Source organism: Chiloscyllium plagiosum, unplaced genomic scaffold (assembly GCF_037043375.1).
Source record: "Chiloscyllium plagiosum isolate Xiang-an unplaced genomic scaffold, Cpla_swu_hap1 HiC_scaffold_4, whole genome shotgun sequence".
NCBI classification, from domain to species: Eukaryota; Metazoa; Chordata; class Chondrichthyes; order Orectolobiformes; family Hemiscylliidae; genus Chiloscyllium; species Chiloscyllium plagiosum.
Genome location: NW_028270142.1, coordinates 84,166,722 through 84,191,820, shown reverse-complemented (window position 1 = coordinate 84,191,820; position 25,099 = coordinate 84,166,722). Strand labels below are relative to the sequence as shown.

General features: G+C 41.6%; 1 protein-coding gene and 2 long non-coding RNA genes across 8 annotated transcripts in view; 1 reads left to right on the top strand and 2 right to left on the bottom strand.

Moving 5' to 3' along the window:
* The window catches only part of spidr (scaffold protein involved in DNA repair), a 284,198-nt gene that overhangs the window by 223,070 nt on the left and 36,029 nt on the right, over positions 1 to 25,099 (top strand). For all 6 annotated transcript variants that reach the window (XR_015756994.1, XM_043688286.2, XM_043688285.2 and 3 more), the window contains 3 exons: positions 8,766 to 8,853; positions 10,156 to 10,314; positions 19,472 to 19,531. Coding sequence is in view for 5 of the 6 variants with exons in the window: in XM_043688286.2 (XP_043544221.2) it covers positions 8,766 to 8,853; positions 10,156 to 10,314; positions 19,472 to 19,531 (307 nt within the window). In the remaining variant the exon portion in view is untranslated. The remainder of the gene's footprint in view (positions 1 to 8,765; positions 8,854 to 10,155; positions 10,315 to 19,471; positions 19,532 to 25,099) is intronic.
* LOC148150176 (uncharacterized) overlaps positions 5,108 to 25,099 on the bottom strand; it is a 55,894-nt gene continuing 35,902 nt past the window's right edge. The window contains exon 2 of the long non-coding RNA XR_015756995.1: positions 5,108 to 5,502. This is a non-coding gene — a long non-coding RNA (uncharacterized LOC148150176). The remainder of the gene's footprint in view (positions 5,503 to 25,099) is intronic.
* LOC122549077 (uncharacterized) lies at positions 17,005 to 24,913 on the bottom strand. Its single transcript, XR_006311398.2, has 3 exons — positions 24,784 to 24,913; positions 19,902 to 19,997; positions 17,005 to 17,875 (listed from the first exon to the last, which is right to left on the bottom strand). It is a non-coding gene; the product is annotated as an uncharacterized LOC122549077 (long non-coding RNA).

The following is a 25,099-nucleotide window of genomic DNA, read 5'->3' as shown; positions in this document are numbered from 1 at the left end:
GGGCATGGATAGGATAAATAGACAAAGTCTTTTCCCTGGGGTCGGGGAGTCCAGAACTAGAGTGCATAGGTTTAGGGTGAGAGGGGAAAGATATCCCCTGGGGAGTTCTGAAGGGGAGAGTGGGCGGCACGTTGGCACAGTGGTTAGCACTGCTGCCTCTCAGCACCAGAGACCGGGTTCAATTCCCGCCTCAGGCGACTGACTCTGTGGAGTTTGCACGTTCTCCCCGTGTCTGCGTGGGTTTCCTCCGGGTCCTCCGGTTTCCTCCCATAGTCCAAAGATGTGCAGGTTAGGTGAATTGGCCATGCTAAATTGCCCGTAGTGTTAGGTAAGGGGTAAATGTAGGGGTATGGGTGGGTTGCGCTTCGGCGGGTCGGTGTGGACTTGTTGGGCCGAAGGGCCTGTTTCCACACTAAAAAATATAAAAGAGACCTAAAGGGCAACATTTTCAGTGGTACGTGCTTGGAATGAGCTGCCAGAGGAAGTGGTGGAGGCTAGTACAATTGCAACATTTAAAAGGCATCCGGATGGGAATATGAATAGGAAGGGTTTGGAGAGATATGGGCCGAGTGCTGGCAGGCGGGACTAGGTTAGTTTGGGATATCTGGTCGGCATGGATGAGTTGGACCAAAGGATCTGTTTTCGTGCTGTACGTCTCTATGACTTCACATCTTGTGAGTGCAGAACCAAGGTACCATTGTAGTTAATGAGTATGCTCTTACTTTTGACTCAGATGAAAGTGTTGAGAAAAAATTCTCTTCTGACATTCTTACTATCAATCGATAAAAAGAAACGTTTATTGTTCATGGGGCTTTTTATTGACAAAGTTTGTCACCTTCAATTATTTAGAGTGCAAACTCTGGCAAAAATAAAGGAGAGAAAATACAATAATAATGACACCCTCCTACTGACAAAAGCATGCTCAGCATGGCCTCATTGCAACAAACATGTTATTTCACCGTAAAGATGGAGGCTTTCTGGATCAAAGCACTGGCAGATCCAGATTTATATTGTTTGGATAAGATGTCTGAGTGATGTCAGTATCATTTGATCCACATTTGGGACTGATGCCTTGTATAAGGCAATAAGATGTAGGAGCAGAAGCAAGCCATTCAACCCATCAAATCTGTTCTGGCATTCACTCACGTTATGGCTGATCTGAAATTCCTCAACTCCACTGCTTTTCCACATAGTCCTTGATTCTCTTAGTGATTAACAAAATGTCTATTTCAGCTTTGAACAGACTCAATAACCCAGCCTCAGTTACTCTCTGCAATAAAGTATTCCATAAATTCACTACCCTCTATGGAAAGAAATTCCTCCTCATCTGTGTCTAAAACAGGTACACCCTTCTTCTGAGATTATGACCTCTGGTCCTAGACTCTCCCACCTGTATCTACCCTGTTAAATCACCTAAGAATCTTGTAGGAAGCATTCAAAGCTTTTTTGAAACCACCTGGGCCACGTATAGATCTATAGACCAAGTGAAATGGACAGCACCCCCTTCTTCAGGATGATACACCATTTATTAATGCCTGAAAGAATGTTATCATCAACTCTATGATTATATAGGAGAAAGTGGGGACTGCAGATGATGGAGATCAGAGTCGAGAGTGTGGTGCTGGAAAAGCACAGCGGGTCAGGCAGCATTTGAGGAGCAGGAGAATCAATGTTTCGGGCATAAGTCCTTCATTAGGAATTGTTCTCCTGCTCCTTGGATGCTGCTTGACTTGCTGTGCTTTTCCAGCACCACACTCTCGACTCTATGACTATGTGTCCACCGTGGCAAATGACATCTCCAATCCAGGGGAGGACTTAATGGTAGAGCCCTGCGAAGTGTTGCCAAATAAAGAGATCTAGGGGTGTAGGTTCATAGTTCCTTGAAAGTGGAGTCACAGGTAAACAGAATAGTGAAGAAGGCATTGTCATGCTTATCTTTATTTGTCATTGAGTATAGGAGTTGGGAGGTCATATGGCAGTGTAAAGGACATTGGTGAAGCCACTTTCAGAATACTGCATTCAGTTCTGGTCTCCCTGCTCTAGGAAGGACGTCGTTCAACAAGGGTGCAGAAAAGATTTACAAGCATGTTTTCGGGGTTGGAAGTTTTGAGCTCTCAGGAGAGGCTGAATAGGCTGGGGCTATTTTCCATGGAGAATTGGAGGCTGAAGGGTGATCTTATAGAAGTTTACAAAATCATGAGGGCCGTGGATAGGGTGAATTGCCAAAATCTCTTTCCCAGGGTAGGGGAGCCCGAAACTCGAGGGAATAGTTTTAATGTGAGGGGGTGGTGGGGGAGTTTTGGGGTGGGGTGGGGGTGGTGGCGGGGGGCACGGGGGCACATCTAAAAGGGACTGAAGGGGCAACTTTTTCACATAGAAGGTGGTGTGAGTATGGAATGAGCTGCCAAAGGAAATAGTGGAGGCTAGTACAAATACAGCATTTAAAAAGCATCTGGATGGATATATGAATAGGAAAGATTTAGAGGGATATGAGCCAAATACTAGCAAATGGGTCTATGTTATTTAAGCTATCTGGTGGGCATGGACAAGTTGAACTGAAGGGTCTGTTTCTGTACAACCCTGATTCTATGATGACTGTGCTTATTAAGAAACCGATTGATACATCTTGTTTAAATCTTGATATTGTTAAGGCATTTAATTGGTCACCTTTAATAACTGGTAAAAGGCATTTTTACTTTAACTATTGTCCATGGAGTAATGGGAATGAGAGCAACAATGCCTTAGTTATAAATAACTGTCACTATCTAAGTTTAATATATTATCGCAAAGTGCGAGAGAAACTCAGCAGGTCTGGCAGCATCTGTAGGAAGAGAAAGAGAGTTAATATTTTGAGTCCCATGATCTTTCATTGGGACTGTTATATACTGTCAATGGCTAATAGTTCTTAGCTGAATTGATTTTTGTTTATTTGGATATGGCCTAGCCTCTTTGAAAGCTGCATTTAATTTGCATGGAAGTGAATGCTGTAATATTGATACCACAATAATCTGCTACTTATTTTGTTGCTTTGAATCTTTTTGAAAACTGGATAGCGTGATTGTTGATTAGCAAGTATCGTCAGATCAATTGGTTGTGAAATGTCAACCTGAACAAGCTGGAGCATGTTTACTTGACACTTCAGTGCCTTTGTTTGGAATATGCTGTTCAGTGTAATACTAAACCCTGGTTGAGCAGGTTTTTCCTCTTTCAAAAGGCTCTTTGCAGACTAAGACAGTTACTGTCAAGTACTATCACAACCACCTGATGAAGGAGCGGCGCTCCGAAAGCTCGTGTGCTTTCACTTAAACCCGTTGGTGTTGTGTGATTTTTTAACTGTCAAGTGCAATATGTAAGAAAAAGAAGTTAGTCAGGGTGTGACCATTCTAGCAAGTTAGTTTTTCTTAATAGTGTTTTTATTTACATAAGCTTTGAAAGTCTGCTCTCGATTAGCAGACTTACAGTAAGAGGTGCCTTGACAGAATAGTGATAGAAGGTGTAAGTGACATTTCTACAATAATAAATTGCTTGCTAATGCTCCAATATGGACAAAAGGGCTGAATTGGAGAGATAAGGGGAAAGTCACAACCTTTAACATCAAGACTGTATTTGACTGAATATGGTATCAAGAAGCCTGAGCAGAATTGTGGTCAATGGGAATAGTGAAAAGCTTCTCCATTAGTTGGACTCAATATTTGCCACAAAGGAAAGTTGTTGTGGTTCTTCAACTTAACCCTACAACATTGATGCGTGAATTCATTAGGCTAGCGTCCAGGCCCCAAACACCTTCATTAGTGATATTCCTTTTGTCATTTTGGGCAGAATGTGCAATCACCAACGGCCAATGTTCAGCACCATTCACGACTATTCAAATACTGAAATGGTCTGTGTCAGAAAGCTGCAAAACCTAGGCAATGTCCAAGCTTGGACTGAGAAATGACAAGTTCCAGGGAACTATATTTCCAATAAGAGAGAATCTAACCATCTGACCCTTACTTTAGATGGTATTATCATTGAATATCCAACTATCAATATTTGAAAACTTACCAAGGATTTAAAACTTAATTGGACTAGCCACATTAATACTGTGGCTAATAAGAGCAGAGATTGGGAATTCTGTAATGAGTAGCTCACTTCTCGAATTCCCAAAGTTTTTCCACCACCCATAGACCATCAATTTGTAACAGAACACTCTTTTGCCTGAAAGTGTACAGCTTCAACACTCGAAGCTCAGCACCATCTTGAATAAAGCGATATGTTTGATCTGAATCCATCCACAATTTAAACATGCACTCAATCTGCCGCTGATGTACAGTGGCAACAGTGTGTACCATTTACTGTAGCACCTGGCAAAGCCCCCATTGACAGCAACTGCCAATCCACACAAATTCTACCATTCTAAAGGAGAAGGGCAACAGATACGTAGGAACTTGAGCACCAGGAAATTTCCCTTCAAGTCACAAATCATTCTGCGATCATTAAAAATATATCATGTTCATTCAGTGTTGCTGAGCCAAAATCCTGAAGTTCCCTCCCTAAGAGCGCAATGTTAAAAATCACGCAACATCAAGTTGTAGTTCAACAGGTTTAATTGGAAGTGCTAGCTTTCGGAGCGCTGCTCCTTCATCAGGTGGTTGTGGAGTACACAATTGTAAGACACAGAATTTATAGCAAATGTTCAGTATCATGTAACTGAAATTATGCATTGAAAAATACCTTGATTGTTTGTTAAGTCTCTCATCTGTTAGAATGACCATGTTAGGTTTACTTCTTTCATACGTAAATCACAAAACTTTTTTTTTTTAAAGTTACATTGTCAGGTTAACTTTAACAATTGACATCAGCCCAGATAATATGTTAAAGGTGTTCCCCCCCCCCCCCCCCCCCCCCCCCCCCCCGCCGTGTGCTGTTGTCTGTGTCATAATGCTTAGACTGATTCTAATCTAAAAAATGAGATAACAGAGTCTGACATGGATTCATGCAGTTTTTGAGCAAAGTACAATGTAACTCTGCAGGTACAAATTCACCCCACAAACGTATATGTGTATGTGGGTTTGTGTGTGTGTATGTGTGTGTGTCTGGGGTTGGGAGTTGTGAGAGTCTATGTTTGTGTGTGTGTGTGTGAGAGAGTGTAAAGGGGTCTAAGTGTGTAAGAGGGTGCGTGTGGGAGTGTGTGTGTATGTGAGTGTAGGAGTGTCTGTGTGTGTGTATAGTGCAATGGTGGTCACCTGTAGTGTGACATGAACCCAAGGTCCCGGTTGAGGCCCTCCCTATGGGTACCAAACTTAGCTATCAGCCTCCGCTTGGCCACTTTTCGCTGCTGCTAGTCCCGAAGTCTGCCTTGGAGGATGGTCACCTGAAGGTCAGAGGTCGAATATCCTGGACTGCTGAAGTGTTCTACAACTGGGAGAGAACACTCCGCTCTGTGTCGTGCGGTGCCCATTCATCTGTTGCCGTAGCCTCTGCTTGGTTTCACCAATTTACCATGCCTCAGGACATCCTTGCCTACAGCATATGAGAAAGACAACGTTGGCTGAGTCACATGAGAGGTTTCCCCACACATAATGGTGGTAATCCCATTGGATGATAACCTTGTGGTGCGTGATTTTTAACTTTGTGCACCCCATTCCAACACCGGCATCTCCAAATTGTTTGAAGAGCACAATGGTTCCAACTAACCCCATGGAATGTAGAGATTCAAGAAGGCAGAAAGGCACCACTTTCTCATGTGCAATTAGACATAGTAAATACTGATTTTGCCAATGGCACCCACATCCCATGAGCAATAAAATTAAAGAGATGGTAATCTACTTCTTCTTCTTGCTGATACTCATTTCTCATCCAAAATTGGTTCCCATGTAAAATTAGGTCAATCTGCAGAAATTGTTTTTTCATTAAGGAGTAGGTTTTTTTATTGTCCCTTGTGTTAATGCAGGCATCTGATATTTTGGACTCAAGGCCGTAAACATTCTTGCAGCAATGTGTCTGCTAGAAACTGCTATTGCTGGCTTGATTTCTCATGTCTTCTATGCATACACCTTTTTGGAGGATGAAATGTATGTCATGCAATTGTTCAGGACCATATTAATGAGAACCTCCTGAAATACCAAGCTTTCTAAATTTTCCATTTAATTCTTTTTGCCAAAAAAATAGACACTCAATGTTTACTGATTTATGATCGATTGAAATTAGCTATATTCTGAATAGATTAAAGTGATCCTATGGAAAATAACTTCAAGGTTGTGCTGGCTTTGATAGGTATTGTTGCTGCTGTTCCAATTTTTGAGGTTGGCTAAAGATTTGTTTTCAAAAGCCAGAATTCTAGCAACTCAAGCACATGCTCTCCAGCAGAACACCTAGTTTTGTTGATGGTCAGGATTCTTTTCTCTGTTTATAGTTTGTACTGGTAGGAATGTTATTTTTTTCTCCTGTAATGTCAGATGAGTCAAGTTGGTGTTCATTCTTAGATTTTTCCTATAGATAAATAAAAACCATGGGGATCCCAACATGAATTGCTTAAGTTTCCTTTGTAAGACCACAACAGTAGAGTACACATCTTGCATCTGTGAGGCCCCCACATTCATCTGCCAGCATCTCCATACTCCTTAAATTTCAAACTTGTGGACTGGACTACTGGAATGGGTGGTAGAATAAGACTTTATAAATTGTTCTTAAAGGGAAACAAGTAAGTTCCTGTGAAAAATTAGATTTTGGTGTTCTGAAAATAGCGAAGAAAGTAGGAGAGACCTGTTAGGACAGATAAGGAGGAGAAATTGACTCATCTCTTTTTAATTTTCTCTTGTAGGCTAGAAAAAATGTTTTATTTGTTTGTACGCAGCTTTCATTCTTCATTTAAAACATATTTACCTTGATCAAAATTATGCAGAAAAATGACAAAGTTTGCTTGAGTGAAAGAAAGAAAGAAAGACCTGCTATGCTTTTCCAGCAACACACTCAACTCTGATCTCCAGCATCTGCAGACCTCACTGTCTCCCTGAAAGAAAGAGTAGTTTTATTATCTCCCAACCCTGAGAAAAGTAATAAAAACACATCAAATATATGCACAGGTACTGCTTTTAAAAAGAAAATACCATTTCTGGACAGGAAGAATAGGCTATTCATTTTTTTAGAAAAAAGTTCTTGGGGTCTTTGAGATGTTAGATTTTTGACTCATGTTCTGTGGCAGTGACAATGTTTGCAGATCTTGCGTTAATGTTGAATGGTTGTTATCGCAAGTTACTTTGTAACTGGGCACAGATTTCAAGATGGAGATACAGGGAGAGAGAGCTTGGAAGTGTATTTGTTATTATCAGTTCACATTGCTTTTTTTCTGGTTTGCTGCTAAAGCAGCTGTTTACACAGGACCATTTGCAAACTCCCGAATCTACTCTGTTGTTGTTCCTAATTGAAAGCTCCGCAGTTAATATTTTATCTTCATATATGTTGATTTATTATGCAAGTGTGCATGAAACACAAGATGCGCAAGATCCTTGACACTGAGTCAGTTGAGTAGTTTCTTTCGGTTCTTAGGTAACATGGTAGTCTCAATGTGCAGCCAAATTTGTTTATTTCATTTGGGTTCTCTGGACTGACACAACCTGTAATCAGGGGATCACGACAGCTATCTTAGCTCAGCATTTGTACCCTTTTAAAAAAAAATCTGTGAAGGCCTCTGCTATTAAAATTCGATGACGGAAGTTTAATTACGATAGCCCAAATTTATCATTGTCGGAACAGGCCTTGTTGAGATGAGTATGAGAAACAATAATTAAATAAAGAGAGAAAAAAGCAAAAAAGGCATCATGTGGCAACTCAAAAATGAACGAGTGTTACTGAGTGTTGTAGGATGTAATGGCAGAGACTAGGGGAGTGGAGAAACTATTATGCGGGGAGCAAAGTGACGAGTGCACATTGTCACAATTTATTGATCAGTAATGAAAGGATAAGAGTGCAAAGCACCGCAGTCACTAGGAGGGTTGTCGGAATATGGGAGTACATTTGTGATTGTGCCATGAACAGAAGGGCTTGGTTGCTGTCAGAGTACAGAGGACACAACAGAACAACACATCTCTGTACAGTATGAGCAGCATATTCAAGAAGAATTGAAAATAGAATTTAAAAGTCTTATGCACAAAGGAGTGAAAATACAGAAACCAGAGCGAAGAAGTAATTTTATTGTAGATATACATTTTTGTATTTGTGTGCACACCGAGGAAAATATTTTACTAAAAGTAGCAAGCAACACTGGGCTGTCTTGAGGAGGTGTAGGACATGATATAAATGGAATGTTTCTTTTTTTCCCTTTATCCCAACCACAGTCTTAGAAACATTTAAACATTGGTGTGCCTGGTGTGTCTTAGCTAGTGGCACACTTGACACTTGAGTTAGACCCACTGACGAGCACAAGCTTAACACTGCGGTGCAGTCGAAAGGGAATGCTGCTTTGTTTCAAATGAGACGAGTATACTAGTCAATATTTATCCCTCAATCAATATCACAAAACTGATTGCCCATTATCATGTTTGCTATGCACAGGTTGACTACTGCATTTCATGCATTATAACAGGGACTATACTTCAAAAGTAATTAATTAACTGTTAATTGCTTTGGGGTTTGAAGGGATCTTGAAGGGACTAAGTAAATTCACATCTTTCCCTTTTACTTCTTCACTTCAAATAGTTATCACAATGTGTATATTGCTTGCTATTTGTGATTTTTATGAAAGGAAAATTTTGGTCTTTTTATCTGACTTGTATATTATCTCTTAGGTCTTTAGGACTGTTCAGTCTGATTGATAGTCTTTGGCCTCCACTGATTTCTCCAAAGGTCCATGGCCAAAGCCAAGGCAGCCAAGAGGTAATGTGAGAGTTTGTTTTTGACTGATTTAAGTCAGGAAGGGCAGTCTGTTCAGGAGATAGTAAGGCACGATTTCAATTTATGATGGTACAAAACAGATAACAAAGTCAAAAGTGATTTGATTTTCTTGACAACAATAGGACAACGTCTATTTATATGCTGTCTTTTCCTTCACTAATATTCCTTAGTCTAGACCACGTAAGAGTGCTCATACTGCATGACAGTAGGAATGGGAAACACTTCTTTAGCAGGTTTCATCAATCAGTTGATGCTTAGATCTTCCTCTTCAACTGAAAACTGACAGTTTCCTGCATAAAAACAAATGGGCAAGGTTTTTTTAAAAATATCTCGTCTTTATTCCTGCAAACACTGTGACTAGATCTTGCATGCCAGCAGCAATGAAAGGGCTGTTCAACTCCAGTATTTATTTATTCTTTTATTCTTATGAGCTGCAGTGACTGGGAACTTAAATCCTGTGCCAGAAGCTGGTAAGACGAGGAAGGAAAACAAATAAAATTGGTCATACGTCAAAAGAGGGCCTCCTAGAAAATCCATCATTTGGTTGTTTCCTTTCACTGTGTTGAAGGTGATTAATAAAATTTAAGAAATATTGTTTGCATTAAATTCATTACAATTTTTAACAAAAAATCTTTGAAGTTTCTAATAATGCTTGTAAGCATGGGAACATTGGACTTAAGAACTGTAGGAGAAGTAGGATACCTTTAAGCCTATCATTCATTAAGATCATGGCTTATCAGGTGTTGGTCTGAATTCCACTTTCCTCTGCCCTATTAACATGGAGTCCCTTGTCAATCGAAAATCCATTTAACTCAGCCTTAAAAAAAAATGTAATGATCCAGCCTCCAATGTTTTCTGGGGAAGAGAATTCCACAGGCTAACAACTTTCTGACAGAGTAACTCTCATCATCATCATCTCAAAAGCAAGCCCACTTCTTAAACTGTACAAGAGGAAACATACTCTAAGAATTCAGCCTGTCATGTCATCAGGATTTTATATTTCTTCAATAAAATCATTTCTCATTCATTTAAATTCCAATCTTTTCAAACTTTCTTCATTAGATAAGCACCTTATCCCAAGAATGAATTGAATGAACCTTCTTCATGCTTGCTTTTGTTACCTATCCTTCATTGTCATCAGAAAGTGACAATTCCCTTCCAATTGTCATTGCTCACATGAATTTATAAATAGAGAAAAAAAAGTCTCTGAAAACTGTTTAGTCTGTCGCAAGATTTGTAGTGTGGAATAAAACTAATGCGTCTAAAACAGCTGATATTTTCTAGTCCATAGATTTGATTACTGATGTGCAGTTGCCTGCTCCAAGTTTTTGCTATGTCCTTGCACCTCTTCCAGGAGAGGGGGGAATAAAGGTGCTTCAAAATGAAAATGTCTCTGACCTCTACCGGCCATCAGCATCGCACAATTTAAAGCATATTCTTCAGGTAATTGAATGATCTATGGATATGTCAAATAGTTTCAAACTTTGATTAATAATTAATTTTGGTCTTGTTTCTGACAACGGTGTTAACAAACTATTTGATCTACTTAGTTGTTTCAATCTATATGTCTTTATTGCAGATTCCAATATAAATATGCTATCCTTTTAAAATAAAATTAATAAAACAGCAGATTTATCATTATGTCATGAACTAAGTGACCTGGATTCAAAGCCAGCTTCAGCAGAAAATTTTGACTGAGGGCTTATTCCAGCATGGCAATATGGTCCGAGACATAAGGGACTTAATTTTTTTTTATTTCAAAAATATACTTTATTCATAAAATAATTTGATGGTCTGTACAGTTGGTCATGCCATACATATGTAAACATGTACATACAGAGATCAGAATTTATCATTTTTATACAGGTCTGTACATTTTTCAATCATATGCCCATATAATTAGCTGAGGCATCAGCAGAGCCCAAATGACTGCATGGGACCTCTTCTTCGTTAGGCAGGCAGATGTTACACGGTGGTCTTTCCCCACCGCGCCTTGGCGGCAGCTGCCCCAAGCTTCAGCGCATCCCTCAACACGTAGTCCTGGACCTTGGAATGTGCCAGTCTGCAGCACTCAGTCAGGGTCAACTCCTTCAGCTGGAAGATCAGCAGGTTTCGGACCACCCAGAGAGCGTCCTTCATCGAGTTGATGATCCTCCAGGCACAGTTGATGTTTGTCTCGGTGTGCGTCCCGGGGAACAGGCCGTAGAGCCTCGACAATTACCACTGCATTCCTCTCCAGACTTCCTCTGCATAGGCACATTCCAGAAGGAGGTGTGTGACAGTCCGTCCCCCCCGCAGCAGCTTCGAGGGCAGCGTGCGGTGCGGCTGAGAGTCCGGGCGTGCATAAAGGATCTCACAGGCAGAGCCCTTCTCACCACCAGCCAAGCCATGTCTTGGTGCTTGTTGGAAAGTTCTGGCGATGAGGCATTCTGCCAAATGGCTTTGACAGTCTGCTCAGGGAACCGCTCGATAGGATCCGCCCTCTCCTTTTCCCGAAGGGTCTCAAGGACACTACGTGCTGTCCATTTCCTGATGGACTTGTGGTCAAAGGTGTTTTTCTTCATAAACTTCTCCATGAAGGACAGGTAATACGGAACGGTCCAACTACTCGGAGCGTTCCGCGGCAGCGAGGCCAGGCCCATCCTTCGCAACACTGGGGACAGGTAGAACCTCAGTACGTAGTGACACTTGGTGTTTGCGTACCGGGGATCCACGCATAGCTTGATGCAGCCAGACACAAAGGTGGCCATCAGGGTGAGGGTGGCATTGGGTGTATTTTTTCCCCCGTTGCCCAGATCTTTGTACAGCGAGTCCCTTCGGACCCAGTCCATCTTTGACCTCCATATAAACTGGAAGATGGCGCGGGTGGCTGCAGCGGCACAGGTTCTGGGAATAGGCCTGACCTGTGCCACGTATAATAGCAATGACAGTGCCTCACACCTGATGACCAGGTTTTTTCCCGCGATGGAAACCGACCATAGCGTCCATCTGCCCAGTTTCTGCCTCACTTTGCTGATACGCTCCTCCCAAGACTTGGCGCATGCCCCAGCCCCTCCGAACCAGATACCCAGCACCTTCAGGTGGTCGGTCCTGATGGTGAAGGGAATCGAGGATTGGTCTGCCCAGTTCCCGAAGAGCATGGCCTCGCTCTTGCCTCGGTTTACCTTGGCCCCCAAGGCCCGTTCGAACTGGTCACATATGCACATGAGTCTGCGCACGGACAGCGGATGCGAGCAGAAAACGGCGACGTCATCCATGTACAGGGAGGCCTTAACCTGCAGGCCCCTGCTGCCAGGAATAGTCACCCCTCTCAGGCTCGCATCCTTCCTGATGGACTCGGCAAATGGCTCTATGCAGCACACAAACAAGGCAGGAGAGAGAGGGCAGCCCTGCCTGACTGCAGATCTGACTGGGAAGCTATCTGATTCCCACCCATTGATTGAGACTGCACTAACAATGTTGGTGTAGAGCAGTCTGATCCAATTGCAGATTCCCTCCCCAAAGCCCATTTTGGAGAGAGCATCTCTCATATACCTGTGTGATATCCTGTCAAAGGCTTTCTCCTGGTCCAGGCTGATCAGACAGGTGTCCAACCCTCTGTCCCGCACGTAGGCGATCGTATTCCTGAGGAGTGCAAGACTCTCAGCGATCTTCCTGCCCGGCACAGCACAGGTTTGGTCAGGGTGAATCACCGACCCCAGAGCAGACCTGACCCGGTTGGCGATTATCTTTGACAGAATTTTGTAATCCGCACTCAACAGTGAGATTGGTCTCCAATTTTTGAGTTCCTCCCTCTCCCCCTTCCGCTTGTAGATGAGGGTGATGATGCCTTTCCTCATGGATTCACTCATGGTACCTGCCCGAAGCATACTGACATACACCTCCAGCAGGTCCTGGCCAATCAAGTCCCACAGAGCGGAATAGAGTTCGACCGGTAAGCCGTCGCTTCCGGGAGTTTTATTCTTTTCGAAGGACTCGAGGGCCTTGGTCATCTCGTCCAGAGATAGCGGCTGATCCAGCCTCTCCCGTGTTCTGTCGTCTAAGACCTCCGTGATAGAGGACAGGAACGACTGGGAGGCCGTGCTGTCGGTCGGCTTTGCGTCATACAGACTGGCATAGAAGGATTTACTGATCCTCATGACGTCAGCCTGAGATGACATTATCGAGCCATCTTCTTCCTTCAGGCTGCTGAGCACGGAGCTCTCTTTGTGCACCTTCTGGAAGAAGAAACGTGAGCACGTCTCGTCCTGCTCCACTGAACGAACCCTGGACCGGAAGATTATCTTGGAGGCCTCCGAAGCAAAGAGCGAGGCTTGCTGGCCCTTCACCTCCTTGAGGTCCTCCGTGACATCCACCCCCATCGTCTGCAGCAGGAGCAGTTCTGCATACTTTCTGGGAGCTGGGACAGTTTTCCCCGCCTCTCTCTCGCCTCCTGAACACCTTTGAGGATGAAGAACCTCTTGATGTTCCCTTTTACTGTTTCCCACCAGTCCGCTGGGGACTCAGAGGGGCTTCACGGTTCTCCAACCTGCGTAGTCCCTCTTGAGCTCCTCAATGTTTCCCGGGGTCAACAGCTTTGTGTTCAGCTTCCACGTTCCCTTACCAGCCCGCTGATCGTCCTGTAGGTGACAGTCGGCCAGCAGGAGGCAGTGGTCAGAGAAGAACACCGGCTTGACGTCGGTGGATCTGACCAAGAGCGTTCGGGACACAAACAGGTAATCTATCCTTGAGCGGATAGACCCGTCTGCCCGTGACCAGGTGTATCTACGCTGCGCTCCGTCTGCAGGGGTGCTGAAGACGTCGTGCAACTTGGCATCTTTTACCGTGTCCATCAGGGCTCTGGACGTGGTGTCCAGTTTACTGTCCCCCCCGCCGGATCGTCCATCTGCATCAATGATACAGTTGAAGTCTCCGGCCAGAATGACCAGCCTGGACGTAGCTAGCAACAGTGGAAGCTGCTGCAGGACGGCCAACCGTTCACTCTTACCCACTGGGGCGTACACATTAATCAGTCTCAGGGGAGCATTCCTGTACATGACGTCGGCGACGAGGAGGCGCCCGCCCACCACCTCCTTAACGTCGGAGATGGTCAAGTTGCCTCCTCGCAACAGGATACCCAGGCCGGGACTTAATAATTCAAGAGTAGCTGTGGATCTCTTTATGTCCAAGCCAAGAATGTTTTCTAAATGTTGCAGAGGTGGATTATGTCACGTGTGCCCTTTAAGTCAAGGTAGATTGTTGAGTGCAGGAAAATAATGGCATAAAAGAAAGTGAAATGTACAACATGAAAACAATAATTGTAAGGATTTTGAAACTGACTATTGACATTGTATTTCAAAGCAAAATAATTTGCAGCATCTTTATAGTAGACAGATGCAAATAGGACAGTGTGTGTGAAAAGGGTTAGCAATCAAGCTTCAAGCACACAGGACAAATGAATGACAATGAGAAGGGAGATGGTTAATACAGCACTGAAGGTATTATATCTGAATGCACGCAGTATAAGGAATAAGGTAAATGAGCTGTGGCACAGATCAAAATTGGCAGATATGATGTGGTGAGCATCACAGAGACATGGCTGCAAGGAGATCAGGATTGGGAGCTGAATATTCAAGGATATACATCCTATCGAAAAGATAGGTAGATGGGCAGAGCGGGTATGGCTGCCTTATTAGTAAGAAATGAAATTTAATCAATAGTGAGATTCTTTGTTACCTCTATGAATTCAATTCGGGTTTAGGTAATACACAAGACTAGTTGATTATTTTTGTAAGGAAATCAGTTAAGAGACTGGTACAACTTCTCATGCCATGTGGTTTGTAGCTCCTTTGAAGTTGAAATATAAAGCCAGATTTGTACTTGATGTTGAGTAGGTGCTAAATCTATCATCCGTGACATTGACTCGAACCTAGACCTTTGAGACTGGTAAAGAAATTAGGGGGTCACTTAGCAAAGACCGACATGAAATCTTATATCTTGGTGAATAACTAGAATGCTAAAAAGAAATCAGTGAATTCCAGAAAGTGTTGTTCAGGTTGCCGACAAGAAAACTGAATGAAATTTAAAGATTTAATGCAATAGGTGAACTCGTGGGGAATTTAAAAAGTATAAATGAGATTATAACATTAAGATACTTAATTTTTAATAATTGCTGAATGCTTTAAATTTTTCAGGAAAAAGATAGGGTAGAAATCCACAGGTAGGATTTCCAGAACTAGGGGATATTGTTGGACAATTAGGGCCAGACCATTCAAGGGAGATGTTAGGAAGCAGTCTACACACAAAGGTGCTAGATGTTTGGAACGTTCTTCCACAAATTGCATTGGAATGTTGGATCAGTTGTTAATTTTAAATCTGAAATAAATGATTTTTTTTTGCTAAGCAAAAGTATTAAGGGATATGGACCAAAGGCAGGTATATGACGTTAGGTCACCGATCAGCCATGATCTCATTGAATGATGTAATAGCCTTGAGGGGCTGAATGTCCTACTTCTGTTCCTATGTTCCTGTATTCCACTCCAGAGTTCCTGCCCCTCACTCATCATGCACCCAGTGAAATGAGGCATTTGCCCTTTGCCACCCATTGCATGACCTTCCTTCACCTCCTTATCAGATGGCAGCGATTTTCCCCTCAAAAGAGTTTCTTTAGTTCAAAATGGCAATGATCATTGGAAGATGGAAGCTCATCATCACCTTCTCAGGTGCAAAACAGGACAGGCAGTAAACGCTGGCCCAGCCCATGTCTCACAAGCGAATAAAAAGCATTATGGTGTAGTTGTATTGGCAAATTGTTGTTTTTTTTTATTTTTTAACAATCCCTAAATAAGTTGTAACCCCTGTCAACACAACCAGAATCTTTTATGTTTCAGTGAGATTGCCTTTCATTCTCCTAAATTCCAGGGCTAGTTTACTTAGCCTTTCATTATAGGACAACCTTCTCATCCCAGGGACCAATTTAGTGAAGCTTTGCTGTATCACCTCCAATGCAAATATATCCTTCCTTAGATATGGAGACAGAGGGTGTATATAGTAATATGTGGCCCCACCAAAACTTTATAATTGTAACAAGACTTTTTTATTTGATTACCTCGATTGGCTGATGGGTTGAGGAGAGGGCAGATGGTGTTTAATTTAGATAAATGTGAGGTGCTACATTTTGGAAAGGCAAATCAGGGCAGGACTTGTACACTTAATGGTAAAGTCCCGGGAAGTGTTGTTGAATAAAGAGGTCTTGGAGTGCACGTTCATAGTATAGAATAGAATTGCAGGTAGACACCATTGTGAAGAAGGCGTTAGGTAGGCTTGCCATTATTGGTCAGCGCATTGAGTATAGGAGTTAGGAGATCATGTTGAGGCTGTACAGGACATTGGTTGGGCCACTTTTGGAATACTGCATTCAGTTCTGGTCTCCCTGCTCCAGGAGGGATGTTGTGAAACTTGAAAAGAGTTCAGAAAAGATTTACAAGAATGTTACCAAGGTTGGAGGGTTTGAGCTATAGGGAAGGCTGAATAGGCTGGGGCTTTTTTCCCTAGAGCATCAGAGGTTGAGGGATGACTTATAGAAGTTTATAAAATCATGAGGGGCATGAATAGAGTGAATAGCCAAGATCTTTTCCTCTAGGTAGTGGAGTCCAAAACTAGAAGGCATAGGTTTAAGGTGAAAGGGGAAAGATATAAAAGGGACCTAAGGGGCAACTTTTTCTTGCAGAGGATGGTGCATGAATGGACTGGGCTGGCAGAGGAAGTGGTGGAGGCTGCTAACTTACCCTTTCAGATGCCTTTTAAATGCTGTATGTGAATAGGAAACGTTTTAAGGGATATGGACTAACTGCTGGCAAATGGGACGAGATTAATTTAAGATATCTGGTTAGCATGGATGAGTTAGACCAAAGGGTCTGTTTCTAAGCTGTATAACTCTATGACTCGACTCCAATCTCCTCACAAAGGCCACTTTTCCATCCTTATTACTTGCTTTATTGACTTTCTGCAGTGATTGCAGGAGCACCAGCAAATTTCTCTGCAAATCAACATTTAAAAAAATTTTTTCAAAAAAATCCTGATTTGTTTTTGTTCCGACAATTGACAACTAAAATAAATAGCTTTAACATCCCTCCAGTAAATTGAAGTTATCTTTTTGCCCTTCCGCATTACCTGTCTTTATGACTTTGCAATCTCTCTGTGTTCTCGCCATGAGCTTGTTTTTCCAGTTAGCTTTGTATCACCAGCATACTTGGATATATTAGTCTTTGTCATTTCGTCTTAAGAATACAATCCCATATACAGAAGAACCTCGATTATTCGGCATTCAATAATCCAAATATCGAATTATCCGGCAAGATCGCAAGGTCACGATGCTTGGCTAAACCATGTTATCCGGCATTTGATTATCCGGAATTGGATTAACCGAACGAAATAGTCCCTGCCCACATCCTTTGAATTGTTGAGCTTCCTCTGTATCGTTATATTTTTAAAGACCTAACATCTGAATATTTTCTGTACTTACGAATGTCTCCTTTATATTGACCTGCATTGTGGTTCAACTTTCAAACAGATTCAAGAACAGAACCCATTCTTGACTACCTGTTACGTGTAAAAAGCTAAGCTCAAAAAACCATAAAACATAGTAACAGAAATAGTCTGTTCAGCCCATTAATTATGCTGCATCATTCAATGAGATCATGATTGCTCTGATAATCCTTAACTCTACTTTCTTGCCTTACTTCCATAACCCTGATCCTTACTGATTTAAAAATCAGTTTCTCTCAGTCTTGAATATACTTAATGATCCAGCCTTGATTGCCTTCAGTGATAGAGAGTTCTGCAGATTTACTACTTTCTGAAAAAGTAATAGTCCACTCATTTTTATCTTAAATGGGCAGCACCCTACTGTGAGATTATGCCCACTGGTCCTAGACTCTCCCAGAAAGGGAAACAAGCTCTCCATATTTAACTTATCATGTCCTTGAAGATTCTTGCTAGAAAAGCAAAGCAGGTCTGGCAGCATCTGGGGAGAGAAATCAGACTTAATGTTTCAGGTTGAGTTACCCTTCCTCAGAACTGATGGTAGCTAGGAAAATGTCAGTTTACTCCTAAGAATCTTGTAAGTATTAATAAGATCACTTATCATTCTTCAAAACTCTAATGAGTACAGGTCCAACTGACTCAAACTCTGCTCAAGGACAATACCTCATACTCAGAATTAACATGGTGAACCTCTTCTCGACTACTCCAACCCCAGTATATCTTCCCTTAGATAAGGGAACCAAAACAGTTCACAATATTCCAAATAATTTTAGCAAGATCTCCCTAATTTTTCTACTAATTCTAATTGAAATAAAGTCCAACAGTTCATTTGCCTTTCCCATTATCTGCTAGATTTTTGTGATTCATGAGCGAGGACCTCTAAATCTCACTTTTCAGAAGCTTTCTGCAGTTTTCCCCATTTAAATAATGTTCTATTTTTCTGGTCTATTCTTCCTGACTAAGTGCAGAATCTCACATTTTCCCATGTTATATTCCATCTGCCAAGTTTTTGTCACTGACTTAATCTGTCTACGTAAGTGGACAAAAACATAGTAGTCAATTTTCAGGTCCCAGGACTGACCTTGTGACTCTCTACTTGTCACAGCCTGCCAACTTGAAAATGTCCTGTTTTATGCCTGTTCTGGACCTCCTGTCTGATAATTCATTCTCTTGCTAATCTGTTACCAATCTCAGTGAATCCATACCTTGCATATTAACTTCTGTGTGGCATGGTATTAGATGCTTTTTGAAAATCCAAAAATACAATATCTACTAATTTCTCTTTCTACTTCACGTGTCATGTCCTCAAAACATAAGAATAAGTTTGTCAGCCTGTTTGTAAAGTCATTTTGACTTGTTTGTTTCTAATCTTTTAAAATGCTTTCCTAAGTGCATTGTTATGATTTTCTTTGTAACAACTACCAGCATTTTCCCAATAACTGATGTTGGACTGACTGTCCAATAATTCTGTTAGCTATCTCCCTTCTTACTTCCAAAGTGGTAAATATTTTTAAAACATCTTTAGCAGAGTAAGGTAAACCTGAAGTTTTTAATATCCATTGTCAAATGTATTTAATACATAGCATTCTGTTGCTGGAAAATGGTAAAGGTAAGCATTTCAACAATTCCTATAATTTAAAGTAATCCTTTTGGCTTAAGTAATCCTTCATAGCTTTTAAGAAGCAGAAAATTTTATTTCATATACAAGGTATTTGTATTATGTACATCCAGTTAAAACAATGACTGCAGATGCTGGAAACCAGAGTCTTGATTAGAGAGGTGCTGGAAAAGCACAGCAGTTCAGGCAGCATCCAAGGAGCAGTAAAATCGATGTTTCGGACAAAAGCCCTTCATCAGAAAAGCCCTGATGAAGGGCTTTTGCCCGAAACATCGATTTTCCTGCTCCTTGGATGCTGCCTGAACTGCTGTGCTTTTCCAGCACCTCTCTAATCTAGACTATTATGTACATCCAGGTAATTTGAATGGCTAATTCCTGATGATGCAGCAATTATCAATGCTTATTTAAGGCAGTATAATATTTTACTTAAATTTTGCCATTTTTTCTACTTAATTTCAGCATGTTCCTGAACAACATCGATGTAGTTTCAGTGCAGAAGTCATTTACACCAGATTCCAGGTATAAGCATTCACTTCACTTACATACTTCTCAAAAATGGCAATGTACAATGAGTATTTTTGTTTGTGGAGCTTTGAGTATTTTTTTAAAACTGAGAATATGAACATATGGTGGATAAATGTTATCTGTCAATTGTCACTCTAATTCTGCAAAGCCAATGACTGCTTTAACATCAGAGATGTAAATGGGGCTGAACTCCAAAATTGTGAGCTGGCATCAGCATTACTGATCTTGTGGAGAAATCATTGATAGACCAGGAGAAACTTGGACTGTGGACACTTCTGAAATGATATCCTAAGTAGCATTAAAAGGCTTTTAACAATTGAAGCTTTCTTTGCGTTTGAAATGATAACAGGTAGTAAGAGTTTACCTTTGTTAGGTCTCCTTCCTGTCATATTTGGTTTAATGCTGCAGGTCAAAATCATTCCTCTGGTATTCAGTTCCTATGTCCATACATGAAGCAAGACTGTAATAAGACATGGAACCAGATCACAGAATCCAAACTGACTGTTGGCAAATTAATGATTCCTTCCATCACTTAATTGATTGAATAGAAATTTAACATTAGAAATTGCTTGGTTAAATTTACATTTTGGTTTTATAACTTGAGCAATTATCTGGTAGCTGCTACTGTCATAGTTGCACTTAAATAGCTTTGGCGGCCCGGGTTCAATTCCAGCCTCAGGCGACTGTCTGTGTGGAGTTTGCCTATTCTCCCCGTGTCTGCGTGGGTTTCCTCTGGGTGCTCCAGTTTCCTCCCACAAATGTGCAGGTCAGGTGAATTGGCCATGCTAAATTGCCCATAGTGTAAGGTGCATTAGTTAGAGGTAAATGTAGGGGAATGGGTCTGGGTGGGTTACTCTTCGGAGGGTTGGTGTGGACTTGTTGGGCCAAATGGCCTGTTTCCACACTGTAGGGAATGTAATCTAAAACTGGTAGTTAGTTCTGATGTTTACTGCAGCCAGTATGTCATATATAGTTTTTGTTAGGGTGTAGAAATTTTGAATAATATGTTTTTAAGAACATGCACACATTTAATTTAGGAACAGTAGTAGACCATTTGGCCCCTCAAGCCTGAGCTGTGATTTGATAATGGCTGGTCTGACTATGCCTTAACTTTCTATCCTTCTTACACACTATAAGACATAGCTGCAGGGTTAGACCATGTGGTCCATCGAGTCTGCTCTGCTATTCAAACATGACTGATATGTTTCTCCTGCCTTCTCCTGTAACCCTTGATCCTCTCACCTGTCAAAAACCTATCTACTTCTGTCTTATATACACTCAATGACTTGGCCTCCACAGACTTTAGCAACAATGAGTTCCACAAATTAACCACCCTCTGGCTGAAGAAATTCATCTCCGTTCTAAAGAGTCATTCCTTCACTGTAAGGCTTTGTCCTTGGGGACTAGTGTCTCTTACTAGTGGCAACATTTTCTCCACTTTCATTATGCGGGCCTCTGTAAGTTTCAATCAGGACTCCTCTTATTCTTCTAAACTCTATTGAGTACAAACCCAGAGTCCTCACTCACTCCTCACATGACAAGGTCTTCATCCCCAGGATCATTCTGGTAAACATTCTCTGGACCCTCTGCAACTTCCTTATATATGAGGCCCAAAACTACTTTCAATATTCCAAATATGTTCTATCCAGAGCCTTAGGCATCCTCAGCAGTACATTTCTGCTCTTGTATTCTAGCCCTCTCAAAATCAATGCTGACATTGTATTTACCATCCTACATGTTAACCTTAGGCGAATCAAAGTCCCTTAGTGCATCAGATTTCTGTATTCTTATGTTACTTCTTTGCCCATTCTCCCAGCCTGTCCAAGTCCTTGTGCAGCCTCCCCACTTCCTCAACACCACCTGTGTCATTTGCAAACATAGCAACAATGCCCTCTGTTCCAGATTATGAGTGTACAATGTAAATAGTTGCGGTCCCAGCATGCTTCTCTACAGAACTCCACTACTCATTGCCTGCCATCCTGAAAAAGACCTTTTCAGCCCTCCCCTCTGCCTTCTGCTTGTCAGCCAATCTACTATCTATGCAAGTACCTTGCCCCAACACCATGAGCTCTTACCTAATTTGCAGCTTCCTGTGCAACACATTGTTAGAGGCCTTCTGGAAGTCCAAAAGGATCATGTCCACTGGCTCTCCTTTTTCTAATTTACTCATTACCTCCTCAAAAGAATTCTAATAGATTTGTCGGACATCACTCCCTTTGATGAAGATGTGCTGGCCCAGCCCTATTTTACCATACACATCCGAATAGTTCGCAATCTCATTCTTAATAATAAACTCTTAAAATCTTAGCAGTGAACGATATCAGGCTAACTGGACTACAGTTTCCTTTCTTCTGCCTCTCTCCCTTCTTAAAACATGGTGTTACATTTGCCAGTCTTCTGGGACTTACCTTGGCCTCTGATTGATCATCACCAATGCCTCTGCAATCTCTTTAGCTACCTCCTTCAGAACTCTGAGATGTAGTCCATTTGCTCTGGGTGATAATCCAATTTCAGACCTTTCAGCTTCCATAACACCACCTACTTATTGATGGCCACTCCACTCATCTCTACCCTCTGACTCTCTTGAACTTCTGATATGTTGTTGGTGTCTTCCACTGTGAAGACTGATGCAAAGTACTTATTCAGTTCTTCACCACTTCTTTGTTCCCCATTACTACTTCTCCAGCCTCATTTTCCAACAGTCCAAAGTCCACTCTTGCCTCCCTCTTACCTTTTATATATCTAAAAAAACTTTTCAAATGTTCTTTTCTGTTACTACCTCACTCACTTTCGTATTTCAGCTTCTCCCCCTTTCTTGCTTATTTACCTCAGCTAGTTTTTAAAGGCTTCCTAATCCCTTGGCTTCCAAATCTTCTGGCTTCTGACTAATCTTCACGATTTTTTTTTTGCTTTTATACTGTCCCTGACTTCTCCTTGTCAGCCATGGTTGCCTCATCCTCACTTTAATGTTTCTTCTTGCTTGGGATGAATTTATGTTATGTCTCGCACATCACCCCAGAAACTCGATCATTGCTGCTTCATTGCTACTTCCCTCCTGAGTCCCCCTCCAATCAACTCTGGACAGCTCCCCATCTCATGTCTTTGCAGTTGCCTTTACTCAATTGTAATACTGTAACATCTGATTCCAGCTTCTCCCTCTCAAACAGCAGGGTGAATTCCACCATATTATAGTCATTGTTACTGATGGGGTCCTTCGCCTTAAGGTTCCTAATCAAGTCTGCCTCATTACACATCACCAAATCCAAATTGCCTGTTCCTTTAGTGGACTCTGCAACAAGCTCCAAAAAAACCATCTTGTAGACATTCCACGAATTCCTTTTGTTGAGATCCGTTAGCAACCTGATATTCCCAGTCAGCCTGCATATTGAAGTCCCCCATGATTATTGTAATAATGCCTTTTTTACAAACCTTTTATGTCTCCTTATTTATATTCTTTCCCATATCCTGACTACAGTTAGGAAGCCTGTACATAACTTGCATCGGGGCCTTTGTAACTTCGCCTCTCTTAAGCTCTACCCACACAGATTCTATTCCTTCCGATTCTTTTTGCGATTGATTTAATTTAATTTTTTACTAATAAGACAACCCTGTACCCTCTGTTCCTCTGTCTATCCTTTCAATAAGACATGTATCCTTAGATATTCAGTTTCTGGCCATACACCCCTTGTAGCCATGTCTCTGTGATATCTACAACATTGTATCTGTCAATTTGTCTATGCTACAAGCTCATTTATTTTGTTCTGCGTACTGTGTGCATTTAAGTATAACATTCTCAGTCCTACGTTAAGTACTTCGCTTCTCATACTTGCCCTGTCATCTACCTCAAGTTAGATTCCTGACGGTGCCCCTCCCACTGGAACAGCTCCCTTCTTCCCCACTATTGGTGCCAATATCCCATAGATTCAAACCTATTTCTCCTTTACCAATTTTTAAGCCATAGTTTACAACTTTAATTCTGTTGATCCTGTGCCAAATTTCTCTTGGCTCAGGTAGCTGTCTGGAGATTATCATCTTTTCAGTTCTGCTTTCTAATTTAACCTCTCACTGCTCATATTCCAACAAGAGAATCTCTTTCCTCTTTCTACCTATATTGTTGGTATCTATGTGACCACAACACCTGGCTCTTTTCCTTCCCATTCCAAGTTTCTCCTCCCTTGATGAGATATCCCTACACTGGCATCAGGCAGGCAAATATAGTCTTTACCTGGCTGCTGTGCTTTAGAAGGCAGTCACACCTTTTAGATTCAATACCTCAAATTCAATCAGGGCAATCAAAGACATGAGGCTGTGACAATGAATGAGAAAGGTAGAGGGATTCAGGAGATAGTGCTGAAGGAGCCACAGCCCTTAAGCTTGTCTAACAGGTTTGAGATTTTTGTTCCTTTTGTGGATGAGAGCGAGCGCTCCAGACAGGTGAGCAAACTTACCATAGCACTGTGGTACAGGGAGCCATTCAAGAGGGGGCAAGATAAGAGAAATATAGCTGTAATCAGGGACAGTATAGTCAGGGGAGAGTGATCTTTTCTTGACCATGCAAAGTCTTGACTCCCTTATCTGTCAAGATCTATCGAACTTAGCCTTAATAATATCAAATTATCTCCATCCACTACTTTATAAGAGGAGAATTCCACAGACGAACAAACCGCTGAGAGAAAAAAAACATTCTTCCCAATCTGCATCTTAAATGGGAATGTCCTTGTCTTTTACACTGTGGCTATTATTTCTAGTCTCTCACAAACAGAAACATCCTCTGCATCTACCTCAGCTCCCTTCAAGATATTATATGATTCAGTAAGATCCCTTCTCATTCTCCTAAAGTCCAGTAGATGCAAGCCTAACCTAGTTCAAACATTCCTCGTAAGATCACCCTTCAGTGAGGCTTCTCTGAACAGCTTCTAATGTTACTTCATCTCCTTTTCAAGTAAGGAGACCAAATCTGTATACAGCACACCAAGTGTGATGTTGTCAACTCTCTGTAGAATTATAGCAAAACTTCTTTGATATTCCATTCCTTGTTCCATGAATGAGACATGCATGCTATGATCATATGTCAGAACACCTATGTCACTGTGTACTGCCAGGCTTTACATCTTTCTCTGTGTAAATATTGTATTGCTTTACTATTCTACCTGCCAAAGTGGATAGATTCACATTTTGCCCCACCAATTTTTCCTATTGACTTAATCTAAATCCTTTCATAAACCTTGTTACACTTTATTTCCTACCTGTATTTGTGTCATCCAAAAATTTTGTAACCTTTGATTTGTGCATCCAAGTATTTTATGCAGATAACAGATAGTTGAGGCACCAGCACCAATGCCTGTCGCTCCCACTGATGACAGCCTGGCAAACCTGGAAGTGAAATTTTATGCCTACTATCTGCTTCTTCATAGCCAACCAATTCTCTGAAATGTTATCCCTTACACTGAGAGTGCTTACTTTGCATAGTGACCTTTGATGTGTCTCCTCATCAACCCTTTTTGGAAATCTCAAGAATACGATGCCTACGGATTTCACTTTAACCAAGTTACTTGTTACTTC